The sequence below is a fragment of the Podarcis muralis genome, chromosome 11 (genome assembly GCF_964188315.1).
Source record: "Podarcis muralis chromosome 11, rPodMur119.hap1.1, whole genome shotgun sequence".
Lineage (NCBI taxonomy): Eukaryota > Metazoa > Chordata > Lepidosauria > Squamata > Lacertidae > Podarcis > Podarcis muralis.
The window spans coordinates 6,273,675-6,290,007 of NC_135665.1; the positions used below are offsets into that span (position 1 = coordinate 6,273,675).

At 44.3% G+C, this 16,333-nt stretch overlaps 1 protein-coding gene across 2 annotated transcripts in view; it reads right to left on the minus strand.

Moving 5' to 3' along the window:
• Nucleotides 1-12,962, minus strand: part of LOC114606788 (transducin-like enhancer protein 1) — a 74,870-nt gene extending 61,908 nt beyond the window's left edge. For both annotated transcript variants that reach the window (XM_028749348.2, XM_028749347.2), the window contains exons 1-4: nt 11,843-12,962; nt 10,804-10,904; nt 8,758-8,821; nt 8,327-8,371 (exon numbers count right to left, since the gene is read on the minus strand). In XM_028749348.2, the coding sequence (XP_028605181.2) occupies nt 8,327-8,371; nt 8,758-8,821; nt 10,804-10,904; nt 11,843-11,866 (234 nt within the window). In that variant the 5' untranslated portion in view covers nt 11,867-12,962. The remainder of the gene's footprint in view (nt 1-8,326; nt 8,372-8,757; nt 8,822-10,803; nt 10,905-11,842) is intronic.
• Between the last annotated feature and the right edge of the window lie 3,371 nt (nt 12,963-16,333).

Consider the following 16,333-nt stretch of genomic DNA (forward strand, 5'->3'; position numbering starts at 1 on the left):
AAGATTATTTTTATTGCTTAAAATTTAATTTGTTCCAACTCACGTCGCCATGACAACATTGGCTAGCCCTGCAAATCATTTGGGTAATTGGATATCTTATCTCTCTATTGCTCTCAAATCGAATGATTCTGCTAGAATTGTAACAGCCAATCAAGTTTACAGGCCTCCTGAGTAATAGACTTAGAAAAGTAGCCACATTCATCTCCTATTTACAGCCATATTAACCATTACACACACAAAAGCCATAGAAGGTGGCCTTCAACTACATTTCAAGTTATCAGTGCTGTCACCATTAATATTATCATCAACAGAAAGGGGTGGGAAAACTTACTCCAAACAGATTAAACTCAACTGATAAACAGGAATACATATCCATTTCAAATGAGCTTTGATCAGGTGCTGTCTAGATACATTTGCAACAGCAACACATCACTTCAAACTTCCCCAGCCTCCTTACATCCAATGTAATGACTGCATTCACATAACAGGATGGCAAAATAGCATTATCAGCCCCCACCCAGCATAGAAATTCAGATCACCACCGTTTTGACTAGCATGTGCCTTTGTGTTTCCCTGGATAGCATTAATGTGAGTGGATGCCAAACTCAAAAAGGGATACCCATTGTATTATGCTCCTCTTGTCCTTGTTCATTATTCTGATCCAGTTAAAACCAGAGCAATTTGAATCAGTGGATTTAATTTTCCTAACTGGCTTGTGGGTGGTACTGTTAATTGTTCACCTTTTCATTTATTTTCAAGCCATGAGCGTTCTACTCTTTGTGAGGGCTAAATTACACCAGATAAGTTTCCAAAAATAAGTTTCACTTCCATACAGGAAACAATGGGTAAAGTCACACGTGTCATATGCAGACATGCACATGCCTCTTTTGTCACCTCAACAGGCCAACCGGGGATCCCCAACATTTGTGTGTTTTTTTCTCTCCTTCTATACACATTTCTGAAATTGTCACATGACTTACACAATATCTGTGCAGGCATATGAATCAAATCTAAGTTCACTTATCTTCACACATGGTACCCCTTCTCCCTTTCTCCCAAGTAAGCTTCTAAGTGTAATTTACTATATATTCATGACTGGTACTGATGTACAATAGTACTATCCCCCCATTTCATTCATTAATATACTACTTTTCATATAAGACTGCAAAGCAGTTTACAAAGAAAAACAAAATTAAATACAGCACATAAAAAGCAACATCCATAAAGCTGGTTTCCACTCACTCAATACCCACATGAATTCCACATCTATTACTGCCATCAACCTACACCAGCCCCCACAAAACACTCTCAACAGTTACTGATCCCAAGAATTCCCTAGGTACATATACAAAAGACCACAGCACAACATTAGCAGCCCGGATGCTTCGAGATTGAAACCAAATTTAATCTGGGACTCCACCAACATCAATGAAAGTCTAACATGGTCACCCATTCACACTGGGGCTAGTGTTGAAGGCAGAGGAACTAAATTCTCACCCTAGTTGTCAAATAACAATTTGCAGCTCCTACAGAGAAGTGATAATCGGTCAGCCCCTTTTTAAAGGGTCACATGCTCTTACGCTAGCACAGCATCACACACCCCACACTCTGCCAAAACACAGTAATAAAGGGGATAGGTCACTTGCCCTAAAGCACCCCAAAACCATGGCTCAGCAATGTTTGTAACATTTGTTAAAGGTGTTGGTGGGCCATTAAACTGTGCTCTGCCCTTCAGCCTATCCACTATGCTACAATATTATGTAAAGAATTTAATTGAAGGTTTCATTCCCTTCTGACCCTGTTCACATCCCCAGTCATATTTGATTCATCTGACGGAAGAGAACTGGTGCCCATTAAAACCTTATGGCATAATGTTAGTCAGGTGGCACAAGAAATAATAGTTTATCAGCTATAGCTCAAAAATACATTCTTCCATTGATAAGATAGTTTGCTTAAAATGGTAATCTAAGTGTCAATACATAGTGACTCGGTCAATTATGACACTGTACTGAATGTGTGAAGTGCTTGCACTTAACAATTCTGTAACTGGGGTAATATAAAGTATTATGAAGGCACTGCCTTATGTCTGATCTGCAAAGATCACTTCTTGTTGAAAGAGCAAACATCTATGAAGTTACCCTAAGTCTGCTACCATATGCATATAGCTGCTCACGTGAAAACGGTGCTAAAATCAGTGAGGTTTACTTTTGAGTAAACATGTATTTGACTGGGCTGCAAGTTATAGGTGCATGGTGGCTAAGAGAAGCAATGTCAATACATGGATAACTCTGGGAGCCTATTCACAGAACCACTGCGGGTTATTATTTTCTTTTTTTATAAAAAAAAGAAGTGTGTGGAATTTTGCTCTTGTCAATGTGAAACTGAACTTGTCACCACAAACAGATTGGTGACAGTGCTCACTGAAGCTCATTCACACAACCAGCTTATTTCAGGCAATTTCAAAGAAAGCCAAATAAGCTAAAGAAGTCCTTGTAATAGCTGGGAGGGGTATATGTCTTACCCCCACATCTCCTAGGCTTAACTGAATGCCATCTTGACCAGGCAGCAAACAAAGACCCCTTGTGCTTTGCTCTCTTTCTACTAAACTGAAAGCTACCTTTGTGTTTCCACTCACTAATCCATAGAACCCTTTCACATGGCACAAAACAGAGGTTGCAGCATTTTGTTCCCTAAATCAATTTTCTTCTCAGCCATCCACTAGATGTTCCAGCACAGAGAAAGAACAGTCCTTCCCTTCTAATTCAAAAATCCATACTGCCATTGCCCTTGCAAACTGCTAAACAAGCAGTATTGGCAATTCACTTGTGTTCAGTAATATATTTACTGCAAATCCCAATGGCTTGCCTCCTAATGCAGTTTTCTATTGTGTCTGTTCTTGTCAATACACTGACTGGTCACCTTATTCCATAAGCTGCTTTGACCGACTGTTTACCCAAGATATCAAAAGGAACAAAAAACAATCCAGTGTGGCTTGATTTTCTGTCCAATCATTTTTTAAAGCCTTACGACATAAGAGCTGCCACTTAGCCAGAGGTTTGTGTCACTGCTCCAGAAGCATGGCCCATGGCAGATCAGCCATGTCCTACTTTTCATCGTTTCCAATCAGTCTTAATTGTTTAGATTGCCCCAATTAACCACAGTCAGACTGCAGGTAAGAACTCTTTACACACTGCCAGCCAAACCTATTGCTGAGGTTACAAAAAGCACATCCAACTGTCACACATTTCAAAAGAAGGTGGCTCCCAGAGCCAACTCAAACATTTGGAAGGGGAATGTGGTGCTGTCCTCTCCTGTGGCTGCCCGCCCCCCTCAGAATTTATGCAGTGGGTTGCTTAATAGAAGATATTCACTTTTCAAGATCTTCTGGTGTGTGAAAAGTCCTGTTAAGGACTGAGCAGCTGAAGAGTGGTGGTGCTGGGAATTTTAGTTTGCAGAGAAATAACAGCTGAAGGGCAGGATTTTAACCCTTGCTCTTTTTTCAATATTCCTCTGCACCACCTTTCATTGGAGTTCCCCAATGTGCATTTCCCCCCAGAAACCTTGGCTCTGTGGCCAAATGCCTGTCTAAATCCCTGAGCCAAACTGGGATGCGCTCTTCAGCACACCAGTGTTAAAAAAATATGTTCAGCTTAATTCCACAAAGATAGAGAATCAATGCATTCAGCAGAAATTCAGAAAACATTTTATGACAGCAATTAAAATGCAGCAGCCAAAGGAAGGAGAAATTATCTTTAAATATGTTCTAATTATAGCCTGAGCCTGGATCCTCATGATTGATCCTCTTCCCTACAGAACAAATTTCCTGCATGTAGAAAACTAGATATATTTACTGATATCTAGTTTACTAGGAAGGTGAGCCTTCTTCCCTTATCTCAGAGAGAACTAGGTGAACACTACTACGCCTCTTAAGAAAGGCGTAGAGAACCAAGGAAGTCTCTTGAATGAAAGGTAGATCCAGCGAAGTGTGAACGGTGCAGCCACACTGGGTGCAGATTTTCTGGGGTGCTGCAACTAAGATATCCAATGGAAGGCGAGAAGTGGGGAGCAGATTTTGGCATCGCAGAAAGTGCCACTGAAGTTTGAGAAATCAAGTTCCGCCACTGCTTAAATTGTCACTCTGTTTAACCCTCTATTGTCAACATCCACTACTGATGATTTAATGAGCAATCAGGGAGAGATTTTTTGCAGGAAGAGTCTTGAATACAGAGAGTTTTATGAGTGCTTCCTTAAACGAAGGAGAAGAATAGTGCTGTTAGCAGTATGCACGGTTTTTGAAGTTGCAATTATTTGGAAGTGAGAAGGCAACAAGCCAGACAGAAAAGGGGGAGAAAACATAGAAGGGCAGAGTGACAAGCTTGCCTGAAGGCAGGTCAGAAAGATCATAGCAATCTACCCAAAGCAGACAAAGGCCCACCTGTCAGTTTTAGGATGGCTGGAACTCAAACACTGTAGTAGTTTATATAGTCTGTCAGTGGGTTCAGCAGTGATCAATCTTTCTTTGGCCGACTGCCACTGAACAAAGGCTAATCTTACACCTAAACAATTTGGGTTTTAACACACGAGAAGGTTTACCTTCTGGTTTACTCTGAAGGCCAACAGACATGATTGGCGAGAATGACACACAGAGAATGCTTCCTGTGTGGCTGATAATATTCAAGAAAACTCTGCGACTTGGCACCAGCTTCACCACAGTAACCACTGCTAACCCTGACTGCTATAATGAGCAACTCATTTAAAAATGAATTATTGGCATGAAACTCGTACATTTTACAGCTTGCTTCCTAGAAGGATCTACATCAGGTTTCGATGGAGTACAAGCTTAGTATTTCCAAATGCAAGCTAGGGGAAAACCTAGTTGCTGCATTATGAAAAAGTTAACCGCAAAACACTCAAAGTCAGCCAGGTGGTTAGTCCTAATATCCCACTTAGCCAAAACATGCCATCTTCCGGGGAAACACCCTTTTTGCTATCTTTGCACCAGCTAAAGATTCCAATTCATGGAAGAAGAGCTCAGGGTCCAAGCCAATGTGGGGATGGAAGATGTTTCATGGTATTAAGTTGGTTGTATAGGCGCTGCTCTGGTTTGCCAGAAGCGGCTTAGTCATGCTGGCCACATGACCTGGAAGCTGTACGCCGGCTCCCTCGGCCAGTAAAGCGAGATGAGCGGCGCAACCCCAGAGTCATCCACGACTGGACCTAATAGTCAGGGGTCCCTTTACCATTATAGGCAAAAGTGAAGTCAGTTTAGCTTTACTAGGCAAAATATGCCTGAATGAAGTATCTTTTTAAGACCTCTTAAAAATAGATTGAGACTGCATTCCTATACACACTGACTGAGAAACAAGTCCCACTGAAATCAAGAGGAGGGGGGCATTTCTGAGTAACAGGTAGAGGGTTTACTTCTCTAACCTATCTAAAGCAGTTTACGACGTTTGTAGGAACAGGAGCTAGCTATATACCATGTGTATACAGAAACCCCAGCAGTGCCCCTTGAAACGGGCAGCATGGAAGGACCATGAAAGAATCACACAGTGAGGATGTAATAGTGGCTGCCCATATCAGCTCCCCATGCCTTCTAAGAGGGGACATGGCAGAAGCTGGATAAGTTTTATTGTCAAGACTGAGTTTATAAAATCCATCAATTATACAGGTGGAATCTTTTCTGCTACTGTCTGCAGCTTCTGGTCCTGCAGAAATCTCTGCTAAAGAGGAGGGGAGAGAATTTACACATATTCCTCCTTCCTGCTGCTGCTCCTCGTAAAGCATGTTCTAGGTGGCTGAGGAACGCTCTGGTACAGCACGGAAGGGGTTTAGGGAGAATCACAGAACATTGCTTCCCCTCTTCTTCCATTTACAGAGGCATACATTAGAACAAAACTATTCCTCAAGCAGAATGACGACATTGAAATCCATCCTGGGAGAACACTGACAACACTGAAAAGCAACTACAAATGTATGCAATAAATAACTTTTCTCTTTGAATTGACAGTCTGGATAACGGCAGTGTTTTACTATATTCAGGCTTTGTTAACACAGGAAGGCATGGAGAAAAATATATCTGGACCATATAAAAACACAGGCCCCATTAACATTAGAGCTTAGTGAAAAACTTTCCCCATCATTGCATTTTTCAGCATATATGTATAAAAAACTATGTTGTCAGAAGTGACAACTTTTGTGTCCCCTGATGATGCCTTGCTAAGCATTTGGTTATAAGCCATAAAGCAGGAATAATTTCAGCCTGTCAGGAGTCTAGCTAATGCCCAGTTTCCCCCTAGAGAGAATTCCTGTCAAACGTAATGAGAGCTCTGAAGGCCTTCTCTACAACATAATGAGCACTTAGGCCATGCTGGTGATCAGCCAGCAAAAAGCATCAATTTGAGCCTTGCTACACCCCAGGGGCTACACATCACCAGTTTTAATAAGAATTATGATTACTCTCCACCAAATGCCCAAGAACATACTGTCCATGTTTCAAGATCAGGGAGTTTCCTCCCCACTTTTCAAATTTTTAAGATGATGATTTGGACAGACTTGAGAAGTAGAACTTCTCATTTTTCAGAAGCGATTGCTTAGCACAGTTTCTGTGAAACTGAAACATGGGTTTCTTTATTGGTTTATCTACCACTGTATACAATGTAAAGAGTACGCAAACTTCCACAAAAGGCTTAAAACATTTTCTTGCCAATTTGCAAGTGATTTGTTGGCAATTTATACTGTAGCCTAAAATATAGTCTCTGCCACAGGTAATACCACCCTGCCTATAAGATGCATGCTAAAATAAAAGAAAACAAAGCTATTATAGTAAATACACACATTAAGGCGAAAGCAGAGGCCTCAGCTCCAGGGCTCTTTAATTTAGGGGGTTTAATCTTTAAAAAGTGAAGTCAGTTTTCAATCCATAGCTCCAAATTACACATTTTCTTCTGCTCCACCAGAAGATAATTTAATGTCAGTCACAATGTTAAAGTACTACCAATTAAGCTCACAAAGCCCATGATTTGTAACAAGCTGGCTGCATTTAGACCTCTGTTAAATAAAAGGTGTCAGCAAATAGCAGCTTAGACATTTTTGTTTTTCCAAGAGAAACTTTAGTATCTGTATCAACACAAGACGAGTAGTTTCAAAAGAAATACAGGCAACAAAATAAAGAGCGAGAGTCCAGGAAAGGCGTGTTGTTGCTTTTTCCTAAAATTCAGCAATACATCCACATACTGAAAGCTGCCAGAGTATTTATGTGAATGAATACTTTGAATGCAAACATGTATTACCAAATGCACTTTCTATAGCTAAAAAGCATCTACCTTTGACACAGTGATAACTTCGCATTACCAAATACGATGTTCTTACATCCAATGGATTTTACAGACAAAAAAAAAATCAAAGAGTTCAGAGTTACAAAAGCAGAATTCAGCACTGAAACACACTTGCTTAATGGAAGCCTTTGAATATACTGAAGATGTGAAGCCTGAACTAATCAATTTCTTTGCTGTGCCCTAGCCGGTCAGCCATGCTCTTTAATTTAATGAAACAAGAGTTTTAGATGAAATAGCACATATACATCAAGAAAGAATCGTATTGTTGCACTTTGAAATGTGTCCAACTGTGCAACTTCATCTAATGATAATTTTTTTAAGAGGCCATCGATTTCTAAAAGACTTATTGTACCAGCATCTTGATGAAAAAGTGGATGTCAGCATATCTACAGAATACTTACACCCTGCCATTAATGCTTTCTTTGGCAGACAATAACTACTCAATTGAAGGTCCTTTGGGCTGAGCAATCATTTAGCTTTTCTTCTCTTATGAGGTTCTTAGTGCCTTGTTCCACTTCAATACTCTTTTTATTCACCATTATAGTGGCCATAAGTGTGAATTTTATGGGAACTTGCAAACTCAGTCATAACCAAGAGCTTTCCAAGTCACTAATGTTTTCATGCTTTTAAATTGCTAGGATTTGAGCAACCATCAACATATGCGCTTGGACATAAGAGACTGGTTAGGCAGACCCAAGATTATAACGTGGAGTTTTCTCCTAGAAATTGGTTTCCTTGAAAGCACTTAACTTGAAATATTTTTGAAGACTCTTTTAGAACAGAGTAGCAATCATAACTCATTCGTATTTATGTCAACCCTCATTTGGCCAACTGGTAGTTTATAGAAAAGCTATGCATTATACTTACACCATTCCCCTTCTCCCATCTTTGAGTTCATCTACATACACTATGGCTTTTTTAAAACTACAAACATTTTGCACCACAGCACTCTAGCAGTTTTGCAATTATGTATCATGTCAATTTCTTACCTGTTTGTGCATTTCAATATTTAACCCATATGACATTTCATAGTACTAGAAAAAAGGGAGGAAAAAAATGTGTTAGAATCATGCAAAAGGCAGCATTGCACTTACAAAGCTGATGGCGCAGGCTTGTTCAATCTACTACTCCAAAAGGCGATAGATAAAATTGTAAGCGAGCTGGCTTTGACTTAACATTAGGAGAAACTTCCAAACAGGAACAGCTGCTCAACCGTGGGACTGTCTAGATCATGGGCTCTCTCCTTGGCTGGGGCTGTTTAAAGAGAGGGCACTGCCTGGAATAGTTCCATCCTGCACTGCAGATCCTTCACTGAGCATGGGGCTAGGGCTAGGCTGGGTGACCTACTAGAGGTATTCCAATGCTATCATTTCTGTGTTTTATCAAAACAAATAAGGAGACAAGATTGTATTGTATTTACCATCACGTAGTGCCTTTGCATTTCTGTCTTTTCACTTGCCAGCTTCTCACATTCCAACTTAAGGCTAGGAAGAGAATAATATATATTTGAAATAAAAACAAACCAACCACGACACAGGTATTTTTAAGTATGTCAATTCAAGTATTTGCCATTGCTTGCATTCTGAAAAGAAAGTTGTTTGGAGAGCTGTCATAATATATCACAGTGTAAATACAGAGAAACTGTAGCATACTGCTTTAATATGGAAGATCAAGCTCAAATATGCAGAGTACATAATATCAACTCAGAACAAATTAAACACACATTTACTCAGATGATGTATAGAAGCCATGGTTCCAATAGGGATCTATGATTGCTAGAGGCTGCAGTGAAGTACAATTCCTGATTTCTTGCCAGTGTTAATATTCAGAAAGATAGTACATCTATCCCAAAGATAAAACACTAGAGTTCAGAATAGTTATAGCAGTTTACATCTTTACATGTTCTTTCTAGGCAATCACTTTAAAACAGCAAAAACTATCTGAAATTATATACTATTTATACTACACTACTTCAATATTAGTACATTTCCACCTAGTATTGCACTATAAAGTTACCTGTTTAAAAAACTAAGCAAGAAATGAATCAGCATGAATTTGCATAATCAAATAGCACCTAAATGATAGCTAGGTACCGGCCCTTCTCAAAATTAGCATCAGTTAAAACCCATGCATGCTTTTCTCCTATAAGGTGGACCATAGTGTGATTTAAGTGATGCCATTAAGAGATTATGGCATCACATGTATGCTTAACCACACCAGTAGTTGATGCCTTTCAGCTGAAAGTAAAGCCACAATAGGATTCTGTGCACATTTACTGTGGAGAGGTTGGGCTACCCAGCTGCAATCTTATTTGTAAGCAAGCCCCAGTGAACACCACTGAATTTCCTCTGAAGTAAGCATACACAGGATCAAACTGTCATGCATAAAACTCGATAACATGCAATGAACCCCCAATGGAAATTTACTTCTCCCATGTTTGGGATTACAATGAAAGTGTGTTAATTCAAAATGTAAGTCTACAGGCCATCAAGATAAATCCTTTAGAAACTCAAACTGTTTTGCTGCTTCTCTCTCTCTCAAAGGGTAATTGCAGTGGCGTGCTAGAATACCTGATCAGCTCATACTATCTTAAAACTTTGCTGTCTCAGAATACTACTTATCTGAATTGGCTTGATCTTTTGAGTTAGAAGAGTTAAAACTGTGTACACATGAACCTCAAGCTAAATAACATGATCTCAGTATGTGTGTGTTTATTTTGTTACAGACTAAGATAGTACGCTAACAAACCAAGTCTAGGACATGTTTGCTTGGAAAAGCCCTACTGATTTCATTAGGACTTGCATACAGTAGACTTACCTCACTTTTATACCATATCACTTTCAATACCATATCTTCTGTTTTGGCTTTGCGTATTTACTAAGAAGTGAGTCTCACTGCACTTAGTGGGAGTTACTTCTAAGTAAACTTGCACATGATGAAATTATTAGCGGCCTGGGTAAGTGTTCAAACACCATTTTCTCATGGCAGGAAAAATTGAACCCTTTACTAGCAGTGGTGACAAGTTCCTAGTATCCAAGTAACTCTGTTTCCCAAACAACAGAAGTTTAAATCGATGTTTCAACCATTTAGGAGTGGAATGCAGGAATATGACGACAAGAATACACTGGCTGACCAAATGTCAACTCAGTCTCTTTCAAAACTTTCCAGAGCAAATATTGACAGTTCCTGTGTAGTTCTGAAAGCACATTCTGGGGAGGGTGGGTTACGTTCACCTGAACTGAAGAGCCTATGCAAAAAAAAAATGGGGGGGGGGGTGTTCTGACCATTGTTTTTAAGTGAGTGACAGCCTTAAACTGACTCCACACGCCACCACCTGGGCACAACTACAAAGTACATTTTGAGCAAGCAAAACACACCCCACTGAACAAGCATGCTGTGGAGCAGCTTGAAATCCCCAAAAGAGACGTGGCCTACAGAGCACAGGGAGGGACCAGGCCGCACCCACCTGTGATACTGAGCTTGAAGGAACTGGAACTCCTCTTTGATTCGGTCTAGAGATTCTGGGATGGTGAACTTAAAAGGCTGTCCTGCAGCCTGGTGTGGCGTCTGGAGGAAGAGCAAGAAAACAAAGAGTTAGGAGGAATCTGTGTAGATAAGAGGCAAAGTCATCTCTACAACTAAAGTCCAACTACAGAGCACAACCCAAGGAGACAGTGGCACATGACACTTAAAAAGTGTGGGGGGGGGGCTTCAAGCAGCACTGGGGAAACTGGGCCTTGCAGGTGTTGTTGGACTCCAAGCCCCACCATCAGCCCAGGGATTAGGCAAGCGGGCGTCCAGCAACCTCTGGAGGGCCACAAGTTAGTTACCTGGCACAGAAATGTCCTTTTGGAGATTCACAGGTATTTCCATGGTCACCTGCCTGAAGCTTCTTCCCTACCTTTTAAAAATCTGCTGGTCAAGGGTGCCAACTTGAATATATCGGGGGTCCAGGTAAGGCCCTCCCCAATCGATTACATGACACACCATTTGAATGGCAATGTCCAACAACTTGGGGGGCTCAACTGTTTTACTGGGGAACAGAAGACCCATCTGCTCCTTCTTTTCAAAACAGTTTTGCAAAATGCTCTGGGAGCTCCTCAGAGGCAAGATGCTGTCTCCAGGAACCATCATCTCAGGAGACACTTCGGGGGCGTCTAGGTTTCACCGGCAAGGCTTTTCTTTGGAGCGCCGGCTGCCCGTCTCTCTGATCTAGCCCCGCAGTTGGGCTGGAAAGCGGAGATCGACCAGAGCAGCAGCCCCCCCCCACTCCCCGCCATTGTCGGCTGGTAGACAAACAAGTCCCAGAATAAACAAAGGAGTCGGCGCTGCTCGGCGGGCCGAGGGAGCGAGCGAGCGAGCCAGGCGCGGGCCCGCCAAGTTCCTCCGGCGGGACGGGCAGAGTTCGCAGGCGGGGAAGCGACCTTGCACGCACTTTGCCCGGACGGGGGGCGACCCTGGGGGGGGGGGAGACAGGCAATCGGGGAGAGGGGGGGGCCACTTACGGGATGCCGGCTCTGCGGAAACATGACTCGGGCTGCTGCTGCCGCTGCTTTGCTCCTTCGCAGCTGAATGGCCGAAGTTTAAATCCCGAGGGGAGAAGCGCACCGAAGGCAGCCGGAGGGAGAGGAGCGGGACCGGGAGCCCCTACTCGGCCTCGCGGCTCAACTGCACCATCCTCCCGCCGCCGACGCCGCCTCGCTCCAGCCGCTTCCTTTGTTGTGAGCTTTGGGGGGGGGGGAGAAATGTCACCGGGGAAGGGGAGCCCTGGCCGGGCAAGGGGGTCGCTTCTCGTCGCGGTCGCCGGTGCTCCTCCTTCGACGGGGCTCCTTCCTCGCCCCCCAGCCAAGAAACCTCCTCTTCAAACTTGCGCGGTGCACTTGTAAGACCCCAAACTCCCCGGCGGCGGCGATCTCTCTGCAACTCGAAAATCCAAGTCCGACGGAAGGGCTGGCTCGCCCCAGCCGGGGAGTCCCGCTACAAAAGGCCACGCGGCTGCCGGCGCCGGGAGGGAGACTCGAGGCGCACGGGACACGGGGAAGGAAAGGGGGTTGCGGCGCTGGATGGGGCGCGCCGAGCAAAGCGGCTTCAGGAAGCGGGGGGTCCAGCCGCGCCCGGAGAGGGGCAAAGGGAAAAGCGCCCCCCGCCCGCCCGCCCCCACCAGCCTCGCTTCCTCTCCCCGCAGCCAGGCGCCGCGATCGGGACCCAAAGGAAGGGACGGGCTGCCTCCTCCGTAGGCCCGCCGCGCATCGGACGGCGCCGAGCGGCCTCCGCGCTAGTGCCCCGCCAGGAAAGGACGGAGCGGCGGCGGCGGCGGCAGCATCCCCGCTGGCCTTCCTGCGCGGCCTCTTCTCCTCTCCCGACGGCCGCCCGCCTCGCTCAATCCCGGGCCAAAGTTCTCCCCAGGATCCCTCGAAGAAGAAACATCCAGGCGGAGCAGGCGATCGCCCTCCTCGTCGTCCCGCCGCAAATAATCACAAGGCTTTCTCCTCTTCCATGGAGACCCGCTCGGCGCGTGAGAAGGAAACTCCGCGGGACGCGCAGCCCAGCTCGGCGGCGGCGGGATCGCAATAAACGGGACACCAAGTATCCGCCCGCGCTGGTTACATTAACACGCGGTTTCACACTCCTCGAGCTCACCAGCCCCGCGGCCCCGCCCCCGGAGAGGGGGAGGAGGGGCGGGCGCCCAATCGCCTGCTCGGGAACCAACGTGGGGCCGTGACATCGGGCCAATGGGAAGCCGGCGCTGGCAGGCCTCGCCTCCCCCCTTCTCACTCTCCTCCCCCCCCCCCCGCGCCTTTGCTAGGAAGGCTTCCTCGCCGAGCTGCAGGACCCCTCCGAGCGAGCCAATGGGAGGCGGCGGAGCAGGCAGACAGGCAGGGAAAATGGGAAGGTCGGGGAGAAGGAGAGTGGAGAGGCTGAGCTGTCAATCAAAGTAACGTGGGCTTTTGAGAGAGACGGGGGGGGGGGAGGATAGGCTAGGCGCTCTCTCTCGCTCTCTCTCTTTTATTATTATTATTCCTTTCCCTTGCCCCGCTCTCTCCAGAAATCTGTGAAAATAACACAGAGAGATAAATAATGCATCCCTTCTACAGGACAGGCAGGAGCTGGAGTCAGAGAGATGCTGCCCTGTTTAAGCTAATGGAGGAACGAGGACCGTGATGTTGCCTTGGAGGGCGGCGTGTTCATAGCGATCTGTATCAAAGTTTCCTCCGAACAACTCCTCTCCAGGGCTTCAGAAAAATGGAGCCTCCTCTCACAACGGTTTTATCTTTAATTTGTCAGAAGGCTCTCCGCGTGTGTTTACCTACGTAGCCAGAAAGAGTAACGAGTCACTTTTTGAGATCTTAAGTGTATTTAGCCAATATCAAGACTTTAACAGTTGGTCAAACATTTCTTTTATTTATTTTTTTACCTGATCAACGGCCTTTGAATTTAGGCCTATCTGTCTAGGTGATAATAAAAAAAATAAAAGCGCTCGACACAAGGCCACCCCATTCTTTGCCAGCTCCCTATAGAGCCCAGCGTTGCCCTACTTTTGAGAACACCAAAGGCATGTTTGACCTCTGATGTCCCCGCTATCTCTGCAGGCATATTGGAAGTTTTGTTCGCGGGATAAAGAGGAATTTAGGCAGCGGCTAACCCACCAGTAATGAGTTTAAAGAGACTGTTGTTGATAGGATAGGCTCGAAATCCCTGTTTGGGTTAAAAAAAAAAAACCCGCAGTGTAAGCAAAAGAGCTGTGGATTTAAGTTACTAAATGCAACGTAGTGGCATTCTGCCCACAGTGTTCCATAGAACGGAGGCGCAAGAACCTAGGTACCCAGCTTTTTTTTTAAAGCCCAATCACTTTCAGCAAGACAGTTCCGTGTGTACATTTAAAAATACAGCCCAAGAGTCCAGCCCTACCACTGTTAATTTGGCCACAGTAACAACTCCTTTCTTATGACTAAACCTAGCAATAAATTACACTCAACTTCAGATAGACATATAAGGTGCCCTTTGTGGAAGGAGAATGCTATGCCCAGGCTTATTTATATACCGCTTTTGGGGCAAAAGGCGCCCAAAGCAGTGAAAAACACATTAATATAAAAGAAATCTACAATAAATCAATCAAAACCATACAAAATACCCATAAATCACACAGGATATGTGTTAGGAACTCCAGCAAACCCTGCAGCAAGAAACAGAAAAGGCATCAATTAAGGCACCCCTATCTCTCTCTCTCATACACACACACACACACACACACACACACACAGAGAGAGAGAGAGAGAGAGAGAGAGAAACACAAACACACACCCCTAGGGTGCACACACTCCTCCTCCCTCTCTCACACAGAGAACAGGTTCCACTAACATGTTCTCACCCTAAAGCAGAAACCACTTCTCTGTCGCACTGCAGCCAGCCAGCTAGCCAACAAAACACTCATTAACTCCACATTACAAAAACCAGAGCCTACGGTGGGGGGGGGGGGAATAAACACAGATCTACAAGCCTAGCATGCAACACCCAGTCCTCTCCTTTCTCCCCTGTGGGTGCAGGGGACAGGATCCACAAGAACAAGCTCACATACTTGAATGTGAAACATTTCTTAGCATCTCCATCAACAAAAAATTAACTTTCCATGCAACTTCACACTTTTACATATTGGCCTATTTTTTTAAAAAAATCAACAAATCTAAACTCAAAAAAGGGCACACCACCCTTTGAAGGTTGCTTCACCACATCATCACGCCAGTGGGATGTTTTATAGCTCAATGTCCAGTCCTGAAAAGAGTCACAGCAACCCCCGTGGCCTTGCCAAGGAGCTGGTCTTTGCTGCAGGTGTTTCTCAGCTAAGCAAGAAAGGTTACTGGGTGGTGGGGTGTTCTCAGTAACAAATCTCTTCACCATACAGCCAGCAAGTGTCAGTTTCCTAGCCTGAGAGGCACCGTGTCAGCTGGGTGTTTTATAGCTCAATAGGCCCAGTCCCAAAAAGGCCCAAAGTCCAGAAGTCACAGGTGATAGGTTGCCTCAAATGCCTAATAATAAATATATCAGTTTGTAGATCAAATTCTTCATAAGCGTAAGTGGTTCAATTCACAGTGCGCTCCTGTGTCAGGATTTCTTCATATACCAATTTTGCAAGTCAATGCTATGCATGTTTACTCAGGAGTAAAATACATGGCATTCCGCATAATTGTGCACTGAACAGCAGTCTTGGAAGTTGATGAGAGTGCCTCACTCCTCATACTTAGCAAAAATGACACCGTTTCTGATCTGGAGGCTTATAATCTAATTATGCCCACTTGCTGATTTTTGTGTCTGCTGCAATGTCCAACACTTATGTTTCTAAGCCTCTGCTAAAGCAGTATTTGCTCTTGCATTCAGCTCACTTCCACAATTAATAATTCTGAGATCTTATCTAAACAGGGAAAATGTGGTATGATTAAAGTCTACACTGACTTAATGATGCCCATGTTATATTGGGCACTACGGAGCGGTTCTTTTCAGGCATTGCCATGAGGATGCAATGCAAGAGCAGTCTTTCTTATTATTTTTAACTAGCTAAGTTCTCAACAGAGGGTACGAAAAGAGAACCCTATTAACAAAACAAAACAAAAAGAAATGTGGAGAGAATCTTTCCGTGTGTGGCATCGTTGCCAGTGAAGACCCACCCACCTGTAGGCTGGATCCTGCAAATAACTGAACACTTTAAGACCAACTTCAATGTTCCTAACCAGGCTGTTAGCATGAACATGTTTTTGAGTCCTATAAAAGGTTACCGTGACTGTCAGTACAGTACATGGGCTGAAGTTCATAGCAGTCTGAATTCTGGATTGTCCATGCAGCCAGCCCTATCATTAGGCAGAGTGAGGCAGCTGCCTCAGGCGCCAGATGCTGGGGTGGTGCATTGATGCCATTGTCCTGACCACATTTCTTATGAGCCCCCTCTGGCCTTCCCTTCTGCTAAAGGACAAAGCCGTGTGCCCTGCAGCTTGCCCTGTGTCCAC